Source organism: Macrotis lagotis, chromosome X (assembly GCF_037893015.1).
Source record: "Macrotis lagotis isolate mMagLag1 chromosome X, bilby.v1.9.chrom.fasta, whole genome shotgun sequence".
NCBI classification, from domain to species: domain Eukaryota; kingdom Metazoa; phylum Chordata; class Mammalia; order Peramelemorphia; family Peramelidae; genus Macrotis; species Macrotis lagotis.
In genome coordinates this window covers 648,310,161-648,323,121 of record NC_133666.1, presented here as the reverse complement: position 1 = coordinate 648,323,121, position 12,961 = coordinate 648,310,161, and the positions used below count along the sequence as shown (strand labels likewise).

The 12,961-nt window shown below is 48.9% G+C and overlaps 1 protein-coding gene across 1 annotated transcript in view; it reads left to right on the top strand.

Moving 5' to 3' along the window:
- The window catches only part of ONECUT3 (one cut homeobox 3), a 44,948-nt gene extending 36,310 nt beyond the window's left edge, over window positions 1-8,638 (top strand). Inside the window, 1 exon segment of the mRNA XM_074200288.1 lies at window positions 8,320-8,638. Coding sequence (XP_074056389.1) covers window positions 8,320-8,621 — 302 coding nt within the window. The 3' untranslated portion in view covers window positions 8,622-8,638.
- The last annotated feature ends 4,323 nt before the right edge of the window (window positions 8,639-12,961 follow it).

The window sequence follows — 12,961 nt, the reverse complement described above, 5'->3', positions numbered from 1 at the left end:
GAAGAATAAACCAAGCTGTGGGATTTGGCCAGCAAGGGCTTCACATAAACACTGAAGACACCTTGAACCCTGATTGCCAGAGACGTTCAGGGCTGAAAGGATGCTTAGAGATCAACCTACAAGGGCTCATTTTACAGATGAGGAAACTGAGTCCCACCTCCAGTGGATGAAAGTGACTTGTTCAAAAGTAGAAAAAAAAAGTCAGGAGGCAGAACCAGAATTAGAACCCTCATGGACCAATAATCTGAGGGAGCCCCACCCTGAGACAGCTGGGATTGCTTGAAACTTTAGAGTTCACGCATCTAGAATCCTTGCACTGCATTATGGTCCAACTGAAAAAGGACCAGGGAATGAGAACTCCAGAATATTCCTCTGGCTTTTCCCAAATACATTGTGTGACTTTGGCTAAGTCACTTTCACTTCCTAGTACTAAGTTTTCTTTTCTGTTTCAATAAAGAACCGAGGTCAGATGACCTTTAAGGATCCTCTGAATCCTGGCATTACTTACTCCAGGGTTCTTTGGCATAATGCCCTTTCTTGTTCTGGGATCTCTTCAAACTTATTTAAATAATCCATTCTTACTGAGGAGTAAAAAGCCTCCAATAAACCAGACATGAATGGGCAGGGCTGTGTGTTGGACACATGAGATCAGCAGAGGGATATGATTCTGGTCCCACTAGCGATTATTTCCCAGAGTTAGAACTTTTCTTCTTGAGCTCTACCTCTATCCAGTACAGAGTCCTGATCTGGGAAAAGCTTCCATTCCCAATGGAAAAGATTCACCTGCACTGGGAGAAGTAATTAATTAACAGTCAAATAGCAATTCAAGAAAATTTGCTCTTTATCCTATAAAGTACTTTTGGTTTGGAAGAAAAGTTGAAACACTGAGATCATAGCTGACTACCAAATGCCTTCCCTTTTCACTGCCTTATCCTTAGTTCAGGAATTTTGGTTTACAGACTATTAAAATTATATGATCAAAGGAACTAAATTTTCATTGAATTAAATTACAATATCAGGATTATAAACCAAAATACAACATTATATATTGGAGAGAGCTGTTGTAATGGGTGTATTCTAGTTCTGATCTCAACTTTCTTTTCATTTTTACAGTATGTGTATGAATTTTATTTTCTTTTTAAATTCTTTCAAGAACAAAGTGTTTTTAGGAATTTACCTCCATATTAAGCAAATTTTAATAGCAATATTCTATCAATATCCCCAGGACAGCTAGTTGGCACAGTGGATAAAACATTGCCTTTGGAGTCAGGAAGACAGGAGTTTAAATCCAGCCTCAGATACTTGACTCTTACTAGCTTTGTGACCTTGGCAAAACACAACCCTGATTGCCTCCCATCCAGGGCTATCTCCAGTCGTCCTGATTCATATTTGACCAATGGATCCAAATGGCTCTGGAGGAGAAAGTGATGTTGGTGACTTAGCACAGCAACCCCCTTACTCAAATCCAGTTTACATGCTTGTCATGGCATCACTTCCCTGATGTTGTGACCTTCTTCGAAAATGAAGGACAAACAATATCCCCAGTTTTGTCCTCTGAAAATGAGATTGGATTCAATGACCTCAGTGGTCACTTCTAGATCTAAATTTAAGCTTCTATTACCTTCTTCCTCTTAAACTTCTTTCTATCTTGTCTAGATCCTTGTTGTGGCTAACTATTGCTCACCAGGCCACTTTCTGTCCTCTCCAATAAGTTTAATACCTGGTTCTATACTCTTTGCATCCCAAATCTCACCATCTTGAACCCTTAACTCCCCTGATTCTTGTCTCTGGCTCACCTCAACCATAAACAAAAGCAGCCATAGCTTTCACTACAGTGATATGGTGATGTTGATAGAGCTAGAGATAATGATGATGATGGTAGTCTTGGAAATAGGGGTGGAGATGATGATGGAGTGATTGTAATGACAGTAATGAATGATGACAGCTGGCAGAGAAGGAAATGGGTTTGGAATGAGGCTAGTGATGATGATGATAATGGTATGGTAGTGTGGTATTGGTGATAAAAGCTGTTTGCTCCTAAAAAGAAGCTAAAGGAGGACCATGATTACAAACCTCGGGTACATAAGGAGTTGGCTGAAGGAGACACTGAGAGTTCATCCTCCCCTGTGTGTCTAAGAGCATGAGGGGAAATGAAAGCAAGAAAAATTGTGAATAGACACAAGGAAGAACTTCCAGACAACCAGTGAGATAAAGTATTGGAATAGAGTGATTGGCAAAGTATTGAATATTGTCATTGTAGGAACAGGTGGGTATCCAGTTAAGTCTCCACCTGCCTGAAGATGGATGGGTGGTGGGTTGGACCAAAAAACCTCTGACATTCTAGAATTCAAGGACCCTCTACCCCTCCTAATTTCAGTGCCTTCTTTCTGCTATTTCCTATTTATCCTTATAGAACTGGCTTTAGATTGTAAATCTCCCATTAGATTGTAAGCTCCCTGAGGACACGGACTGTCTTTTGCCTCTTTTTGTATTCCCAATGCTTAGCATAGAGTTTGACACATAGTAGGCACTTAATAAATGCTTATTATTTAGTAGGTGACAGATTGAGGATACATAAATGAAAGAGAGACTAGAGTAGATTGTAAAAACATGAGAAAATGTATCTGAAGACAGAAAAGAAGTGGCCAAGGAAGGTGGGAGTCATGGAGTACCACCATGAGAGGGATGCCCTAACCCTGATATTGGCCCCCAGACAGAACTTCCTCCCATAGATCTCTATTCACCCAGCTGCTGGGAGTAGCAAGGGGTACCTAGGGAAGCTGCTGCAGGGAACCATGGGTGATGGCCAAGATGAAAAGACTCCCCCAGGCTGGGCACTCACTCCCTCTTGTAAATAGCTCTGACTTGAGTCAGTATTGATTTTGGTTCCAAGGAGCTGTAATTAGATTGAACGGGAGGAAGGGGGGAACGGAGGGGAGAATGGGCAGATTTAGCTGCATCAGCAGGAAAAGAAGTTTTTTATGCCTCTGGTTTGCTGAGGCCCCCCTCTGAGTGGCAGCAGCCCCTGGAAAGACCAGAAAAGCAGTCCTAAAGTCAGGGGCGGGGGGGGGGGTCTACATGGACCATGGTGGGATTACTCAGAATTACAAGATTTCCTTTAGAAAGGACTTCAGGCCTCATCTAGTCCACATGTCATCACCATCCTCTTCCATCACCTCCCTCATCATCTCCACAACCACAGATATATCCCCTATACAACACAACATCTAAGTGATTGCCCACCCTCTCAACTGAAGACTCTCAGGGAGGAAGAGTCTCCCAAATCAAGCCAATCCACTTAGAGACAACTCTGATTCCAAAGTTTTCCCATCAAGTCTAAGTCTGCATTTTTGCAGCTTCAACCCATTGCCCCAGTTCTTCCCTATGGGACCAAAGAGAACCAGTCTGATGCCACCTTCCACTTGGCAGCCCTTTCAAATTCTCTAGGATACTGATCATACTTCCTCTATGTCTCTTTTCCACCCGTCACCCCTTATGCTTCAAATGTTTTTTTGTGGCATAATTTGAAAACCCTTCCCATTCTGGCCATTCTCCTCTATCTACACCTGAACCCCATTACTTCTTTACTGTCATCTGAGCTGACTTAATAATTAGAATTGGTGTGTGACCAGGGCCAGGGCCAGACAGACCTCTTGAATTCTAGGATGTTCTCTTTGGCTTCCTTTGCTACTGTTAACTCTGTTAATTCATGTTAAACTTACAGCCCACTAACTGTCATGAACTATTCTCCCCACAAATATTCATTGGATGTTATGATATTGATTCCCTAACAACAATACCCAAGACTATGTTTTGATGTCCAAATGACATGGTGCCTGCATTTGTTATTTGGAGTTGTGACAAGATGGCCTGAAGTGATTATGGAGAATAGTAACAATCACAGTTGTGATATGGCCTCATCGTATTGAGGAATAGGCATTGGCATTGGGGCATGGATGGCACCCCACTGACTTTAGCATCCTATCACATTACTGTTAGTGATGAAGATGATGGTAATGGTAGCAGCGACAAGGGTGATGTTGAGGATTGTCATGGAGATGATGGTGATGAGGGGATAGAGATGATGATGTAATGGTGAAGGTGATAGTGGTACTAGTGAAGGTGATGGTGATGAGAAGGTGGCTCTTGTCCCAAGCCCAGGAGGAGATGGGTGAGGGAAAATATTCCACATCTAGGCTTGAGATGATAAATGAAATGTGGAAGTAAGATTTGAGCTTGAAGCCAGCCTTATATACTCCCTAATTGTATGATCTTTGACAAGTACTCCTAACTGCCTCAGTTTCCCCATCTATAAGTGAAGATGCTATAGCACTTATGCTCAGGATCCTTGTGAGGATAAAATGAGATGTTATCTGTAAAATGCTATATAAAAACAATGACAGTGACAACAATATGGTATAAGAGGAGCCACAAGATCAGTTTGGTTAGTGCCCAGAGTGTAGGAAGGGAAGTAATCAGCCTGGAAAGGGGAAACAGAGCCAGGCTTGTGAAGGTTTCTAAGTGCCAATCAAAAGAGTGTGTAATTGATCCTAGAAGCAATAGGGAGCTGGAGATTTTAGAGCAGGGAAGTGGCATGGTCAGATTTGTGTCTCAGAAATATCCACTTGGTAGCTATTGGGGGTGGATTAGAAAAGGAAGAAACTTGAAGAAGGGAGACCAAATGTGGAGGCCACTTCCATAATCTAGATTAAAGGTAATGCAGATCTAAATTGGTGTCATGGCCCATTGAATGAGGTGGATGTGAGGTGTAATATCTGCATTGTGAAACAAGAGTCACCAAGTTGAAATTTGGTGCTATGCTGCCAGGTCAATGACATGGACATCTACCCAGTCTCCTGGTACCTATCTCCACCTACCTTCTTAAGTTGACTTGAACTGAGAAAGCATACCCAGCTTTCTAATTGGCAAACAGTCACAGAAGAGCCACTGGAGAGCCATGACCACAGGATGGGTCTCTCAGTCAGGGTGGTGTTATCTGGGACCTCAGAGGTGTCCCATTTAGAGAGTGGTCACTGAGAAGAATGATAGAATGAGTAGGACTGTCTCCAGAATTTTACCATCTCCTCTCTCCATTCCTTCCAGTTCCAATGATGATCTACACAGCCTCCATTCCTCCTCTTCTCCCCTTCCCTGAGGTGACAATAAAATAATCCAGCCCCCCTCAACTCTTACCACCTCTCCCCCTAAACCAATGTGTCATAGCCATGCCTTTAAGTTCTGACACTTAGCTGCCACTTCTCTCTGGATCACCTTCTTAGGTTATTATGAGGAAGTGGTTTTTTTATCTTAAAGCATTGTGGAAATGTAAGTTGTCATTATTTTCTATTGTGATAAGCATTATTATTACAAATGTTGCTATGCTCAGTGGGGAAATACTAACTCTAAGCTCTCCTTGGCAGCCACCTTTTCATAAGGTCTTGTTGAGATAATGTCCATCTTCTCTATCCGGTCATGGAGTGGGGTGGAAATGGGAAGGGAGGACTCAGAGGGACTTCTATAGAAACTGGGGAAGAGAGGGAGGGGGGCTGGAAGGACAAGGCAGAGAAGGGAGGAGGGGAAGTATTTGGGAGGGATGGAGTGGGGTGGGCAGCACAAGACCATAAATACCACCAAAATCCAATCACAACATTCCTTTTGTTTGTTTCTTTTGCAAGCATCTGATGCCCATAGGGTAGGTCTTGCCCCATGCCCTCTCTCCCCTGTTGCCCTTCCCCAAACCCCTGGTCCCTGTGGGGAGGTTCACCCTCAAAGGAGAGGACCCCCTCCCATGGAGGGGTGGGTCCCTGGGACAAGGGATTCAGGTCCAAACCTTTCCAAAGTGTGTCCATTGTGTGGCTCTCAGCTCAGGGGATCCCATGGGAGAAAAAGGGGTGGTCCCATTCCTGAGTCCCAGCTTAGGAGACTCCATATCCATGGCTATAAATTCAAAGGACTCTTGGGAATAAAGAGGGACATATGAAGCCAAGGGGGATATGCTAATGTTAGGTCTTAGCTCAGGAGATCTCATGAGGGAGGGAACTTGGAATGACAAAGGAGGAATACTGCTTTTGGCTGTCAATTCAGGGACTCCATGAGAGGAGGAAAGTCTGATCCTCATCTCAAGGGACACCATTTGGAACGAGGAAAAGATCCAGACTAAGGTCTCAGTCAACCTTTGGAGTCAAGGATTTGGGGTGGGGTGGGTTAGATTTAGGATTTAAGACATTTCATCCCTAGAGGAGAAGCAGGCTTTTCTCCCAGCTAAGGATGGTGTTCTCAAGATTGACAAGATTCCTCACCCCAAATACATCTATCTGCCCATGGGAGAAAGGTGGCTACAATCAAGCTACTTTGGGAAACTCATCTTAGGTCCCAGTTTCTAATAAGATGTGGTCCTGAAAGAGGCCCTGGGCTGAGAGTCATTAGACAAGGATTCTAGTCCCAGCTCTGTTAGTTGCTTAGACTGCCTGGGTCTCAGTTTCCCCATCAGTAAAATGAAGGGTTTGGTTTAAATCATTTCTGGGAACCATTCTGCTTCAATGGTGTTAACAGAAGGTCAGAGTTAGAAGGGTCCATAAAGATCATCTAGTCAAGTCTCTTCATTTTGTAGATAAGGAAATAGATGAGAAGTGACTTCCTCTCAGGCTACACATGGGGAGTAAGTCACAGATCTGGAACTCAGATCCATATTCTCTGACTCCAAACCAGTACATTCCAGTACAATATGACACCTTTGGAAGAATCAGACAAAAATGGAGCTAAAAGTGACTTTATTCTAACCTCTAGATTTTATGGCTGGGGAAATTGAGGCTCAAAGGAATTAAATGACTTGCTGAGGATGCACACAGCTATTAAGTGGGGCTCAAACCCAAGTCTTCTGACTATGATTATTCTATAATGATAAGACTTGGGCAGAGGAAGTCTCCTCCATCCTCTACAATTCCTGAGTGGTCAGTCCATCAGGAGAGCTGGGGATGGATCCATTCCTCCTCCCCCTTAGCAGGCCTCATATAAATCATTCCCTTAGATCCTGAGTCCTATGCTGAAAGGTTTGACCCCAGTGTGTCTCTGAGGGGTTGAGGGTCTCAGTGAGCCTCGAGCTTTGCACCATGTGAAAGAGGGAAGTCTTAAAGAGCAGAGAAGACTATTCCCTTGAACATGGCTGGGCCCCAGTCAGCCCCCGGGAAGTGTCTGCATTGAGGAGGGGAGAGGTCATCTCCTTTCTCCTAGCTCTACCAGCTTTCTCACCTGCCCATGTCCAGAGAAGGCTGCTCCTCCCTTCATCCAGGGTGCTGGGGGAGAGAGAGGCTCTCTGCAAGCCAGGGAGATACAGGAGAGGTGTGAGATGAAGGTGGGGAACCTGCTACTTCTTGGAACTTATCTCAGTCCCTACCCTCTGACCTGCCCCCCCCCCCATAGATTTTATAAACCCCAGAGTCAGCTTTCGGGGCTGAGAAGAAGGCATGCTGATCTGAGGAAGGGGGCCAACATGCTGGAAGGGGCAGAAGGAGAGGAAGGCTGGGGGGCCCTGGAGGGAAAGTTTACTCTACTGTCCTTGTTCTCTTTCTCTCCTCTGTGTCTGTCTCCCCATGTGTTATTGCCCCTTTCTCCATGTGCCCCACCCCACCCTTCCTCTGTCTCTCACTGTTCTCATTCTCTGTTTTTGTCTCTTGGTTTTCATCTGATTCTGGTTCACTTCTCTCTCTCTCTCCCTTCCCCTCTTCCCTCTCTCTTTCCTCTGTCTTCCCCTCCCTCTCTGTCTCCCCCTCCCCTCCCTCTCTGTCTCCCCCCTCCCTCTCTGTCTCCCCTTCCCCTCCCTCTCTGTCTCCCCCTCCTCTCTGTCTCCCCCTCCCCTCCCTCTGTCTCCCCCCCTCCTCTCTGTCTCCCCTTCCCCTCCCTCTCTGCCTCCCCCTCCCTCTCTGCCTCCCCCTCCCCTCCCTCTCTGCCTCCCCCTCCCTCTCTGTCTCCCCCTCCCTTTCTGTCTCCCCCTCCCCTCCCTCTCTGTCTCCCCCTCCCTCTCTGTCTCCCCCTCCCCTCCCTCTCTGTCTCCCCCTCCCTCTCTGTCTCCCCCTCCCCTCCCTCTCTGTCTCCCCTTCCCCTCCCTCTCTGTCTCCCCCTCCCCCCTCCCTCTCTGTCTCCCCTTCCCCTCCCTCTCTGTCTCCCCCTCCCCTCCCTCTCTGTCTCCCCCTCCTTCTCCGCCTCCCCCCTCCCTCTCCGCCTCCCCCTCCCTCTGCCTCCTCCCCCCCCCGCTGCCCCGTCCGTCGGGGTCCGGCCCGGTGCCCCCCGTGGCTGCCTCGGTGGCCCGGTGCCGCCCCGCAGCTTGCAAGCGGAAGGAGCAGGAGCAGCAGAAGGAGCGGACGCTGCAGCCCAAGAAGCAGCGGCTGGTCTTCACGGACCTGCAGCGCCGCACGCTGATCGCCATCTTCAAGGAGAACAAGCGGCCGTCCAAGGAGATGCAGGTGACCATCTCGCAGCAGCTGGGCCTGGAGCTCAACACCGTCAGCAACTTCTTCATGAACGCGCGGCGCCGCTGCATGAACCGCTGGCAGGAGGAGCCGGGCGGCCCGGCCTCCGCCTCGGCCTCCGCCGCCGCCGCCGCCGGCACCTTCTCCAAAGCCTGAGCCCCGCCCGGGCCCCGCCCCGCCCCGCCCCGGGGGGCCAGACCATCCCCTCCTCCCCGGGGGGACGGGGGGAGCCTGACCGACCCCGGGGCTGCTCCCCGAGGCCGGGCTTGCCGGGAGGGCCCCGCTCCGGACACCCCCCCCCCGTCCCCGGCCTCCCCCTCCGCGGGCGGGTCCCCGCTCCCTTCCCGGCCGCGGGGTGGGGGGCGGAGCGGAGCCCCCGCCGACGGCTCTCCCCAGCAGGTGAGCTACGGGGAGGAAGGGGCGGGCTGAGCTGGGCCCGGGAGGGGCGCGGGCTCCGATCCCCGCGCGGCCCCTCCGGCCTCTTCCCCGACTGGCTTGAGACGCGCTCGGAGAGCCTCCGGGTGGCCCACGGAGCCAGGGGGCCCAAAGGCCGGGGATGGGGGGAGTGCCGGGATCCGAGGCCGCCCCCCCCCGAGAAGGGGGGTGAGGGGACGCCCCCCGAGCCCACGTGCACAAATGGGGCCCTTCCTTCGGGGGGGCGAAGCCTCCCACCTCCCCACGACTCCTCCCAAAGAAATCTCCCTACCCCAAGGAAACAGACGTCCCTCCCTCACTCCGTGGAAGGATTGGGGCCCCCGACCACCCTCCCCACCTCCAGTCAGGGTGTCCAGGGGCCGCCGAGGAAATCGAGTCTCACGGTGTCCCCTCCCCCAAAAGCGGGTCAAAAAGCACATAGTAGGAATACAAACCGGGTATTTAAAAACGAAAAAGAACTGTAAAAATTAATACCCCTCCCCCCCACCATCGCCTTCCTAAGCCAAGGAAGGTGGGCAAGCCTCCCTGGGGCAATCTCCCCCTTCCCCCCACCCCCACCCCCGGGGCCTGGGGCAGCCCTCCCTTTTCTCATCTGACCCCTAAAACCCAAGGTGGTTACCGGATTCCAGTGCACAGTCCAGGCAGGGCCAGGACGACTCCCAACCGCACCCAAGAAAAGAGAAAAACAAACCTCAGATCCAATGGCGACCCCACCCCTCACCCCAACACCCCTAATAAGGAGAGAACTGGTCCATCGGAGCCGGCAGACATTGCTTTCCCCAGTGGCCAGAATTCGACGTGCCAAGATCATCTACCTGCCTTAAACCCCAGCCTGGGCAGGGAGGGGCCCACCTGGGGGTCAGTGTCCCATTCCCTCCTTCCTGAGCATCCCGGGGAGCAGGCCCGACCTTTCTCCTCCCCCAGGGCTCCCAGGCCCAGAGCTCTGGGCTGAGCTAGCCCCCCCCCCCAGCTCTCCCCACCCCCACCCCACCCAGACTCCCTAAGTCTTCCCAGCTCCTAGGAAAAGGGAAGTCTATCTCCCTGAGTCCCACAATTGCTTCCACCCACCCAGGCTAGAACTTCTGCCTGGGGAGGTTAGTGGAAGGGGGGTGGGGTGGGGGAGGGGAAGTGGTGTCTATGAGCTCAAACAAGAAGTGGGTATAGTCCAGGCGCCCCTTTCCCCACTGCCCAACACTCCCCACCTCTCAGCCCCATCTCCAGGTCCCAGTCACTTTACATCCCTACTTAGGCACCTTGATGGGGCGGAGGGACTTAGAGGAGAGAAAGAGAGAGACACCCACACAAAAAGTCAAATCCGCTGATGCCTCTGAAGGTCTGGGTGTCACAGAGGACTCCCTATAAACCTTTGGGGTTCTTTCCGCACCCCTATCCCCGGAGGATGGGATGCGGTGGCAGTGGTGGATGTGAGGGGGCAGGGAGAGAGGCCAAGGGACCTGGCTGGTGATGGAAGCTTCTTCACCGGCAGGGCTGTGTTTCTCTCCTCTTCCCTCCCTCCCTACAACGAGGAGGAGACTAATGATGGTAGAAAATCTACCAGGTTTGTTTTGCCAAAATTGTGGATTGGGGGCTAGGGAGGAAAAGGTGGGATGGAAGGGGTTGAAATGGAGGGGAAAGCTACCTGGCCCACCTTGAGCTGATCTCTCTCTCTCCTTACACCCCCCCCCATGTGATCTTGTCTTGTGGTGGCGACAAAAGCTGCGCTCTGGTGGCCAGCATCACCTCTACGGGTTCAAGGGCTTTGAGGCCAGAAAGAGACTCCCCCCAATCCTATGCCCCCATGTTCCCCCTGCCCCCCTTTCCAGATCCAGGGAGGGGGTGCCCCAGCCCCAAGCTCCCTGAGAATGCAAAAGACATTTCTAATGAGATCCTCCTGCCCTATGCCCCTTCCCCCTTCCCCTTCCCCCCAAGGTTAAGGCTACCTCACTGCATTCTCACTTCTGTGATTGGAGAAATCACGTCTGATACCAAAGATTTTGTTCCCCTCGTAGGAGCTGTGCTGGACAGACCTATTTCCCTCTGCCTTTGTAACAGATGCATCTGTACCCCTTTTTCTGGGGCCCTGTTTGTGCCCTTAGGGCCCCTACCCCCAGAGAGAGTTAGAGAATGAAAGAGAGAGAGACAGAGAGGGAAAGAGAAAGAGACAGAGACAGAGCGAGACAGAGAGAGAGAGAGAGAGAGAGAGAGAGAGAGAGAGAGGATGAGTAGCGAGTTCGTTTGAGTGCCTTCTTGTACCAAAGGTGTGTGTGACCAATTCTTGATGTCTGTGTTTTTTCATCCTAATCAACTCACTGTTACCTCAGCTTTTTAAGCAAGCGGATTTGAGAGATGAACCTTTGGGTGTTGGGATAGAAAACAAGTCTTCTTCCTTCTTAGCCCTTTCCTTGCCACCAGCCAATCACCCAACCCCAAATCTTCCCAGCCCACGAACTGGATTCTGGATCTCACTCCTTCCACCCTGCATCCCCAAGGGCCAGCCACCCAAGCCCAAACTGCTCTCCCTTCAGAGATCCACTTTTGTCCCCTTCACTCTACCTTTTCCATCCTTTTTAGCAAATGGATTTCTCTGAAGATTAGTGACCCCTAGGATTATTTCCTTGAGGATAGGCCTCTACTGTGTGACATGGGCAGCTTGCTTAATTTCTCTGAAACTCAGTGAGAATACCTGGAGACTCAGTGAGAATACCTTCTGTAAAATGAGATTAACATCTTGTGTCATGTTGTGAGAATAGAATAATCAAAAAGGCAATTCGATAGGGAAGTGTTTGGGGGAATTTTTTAAAAGATCCCTTTAATATATTTAACATATTTTTATTATTCAGAGGGTAAATTCTCTAGACCCCTCTGCTTCTCTCTTCCCTGCCTCCTCCAGCTTTTTTGACTAAGACCTAAGCCTAAGAACTACCAGGCTCTCTCAATTCTAGTTCTTCTCAGCCTCTTGTTTTTTAAGTGGTATAATACCAGACAAATCACTTCTTTCTCTCCATCACTCTTTTATTTTTAACTCTGTAAAATGAAGGGATTGGACTAGATGGTCCCTCTTCCAACTATGATATTCAATGTCCTAAACTTGCTATGGTATTAAACATTCTGTGAAGATGAAAAGAAATTAGCTGCTGCTAGCTAGAGCCCCAGCCAGCATGGCCAGGCCCAATCATTAATTTGGGGTCTACTTCCCCCATGCTCTGGTCATTTGGGGAAGTCTTTTCTCTTGTCCCAAGGGAGGCAGAGAGACCGATGGACGTTGATCAGTTTTACTTAATCAGCTTTACTCTCCAGTTTTTACTACTGGGGCCAGGTGCCACTAGCACAAGATACACAAATTTTCCTTTTCCTCTGTTCCTGCCTAATCCCATGGAGAGTTGGTCATCCTTCTTCTGATCCAGAATCCTCCCTGAAATCCCAGTCTGTATTCTACCACAAAGCCCCCTCCTTCCTCCGCCTCCTTCAATCCCACTTCTGCTTCTTCCCAACACCCAATGGTTTGTGAGATACCAAAGACATGCTCCACACAAGGGAAAAAGAAGTCCAGCACAGCTCCTCCAAGCCTTTGACAATTTTCTCTGAAATACCTCAAAATATTTAATGTATAGTTTATGTGATAAAAAAAAATTAACTTAGCTAGTTTTTGGAATATGTGACCTGAAGCTTTATACTGTTAAATTATAATTTTGCAGATGGCATGTTCTTATTTCTTTGAAGAGTTCGGTGGGAGACATATTGAATGTTAACAGAGCGTAAGCTGGTTAGTTGAAAACCGAGAGAGAGAGAAAGAGAGATAGAGAGTGTGAGAGAGAGAATGAATGAATGAGAGAAAGAGAGTAAGAGCAAGAAAGGACCGAAGGCGTTTACAGATTTCATATTTAAACAAGTCCTTTAAAAAAAGAGAGAGAGAGAAAGCTAGAGAGAAAGAAAGTATCTTTTTGTTTTCTGATGTGTTACTTTTTTCTGAGTCATGTCTTTTGAGAGTATTTATTACTATTCTAAGTGTTCTGTGTTCAAATGTAATTTAAGAAAAAAAGAAAAAAAGACAAAATGGAAAT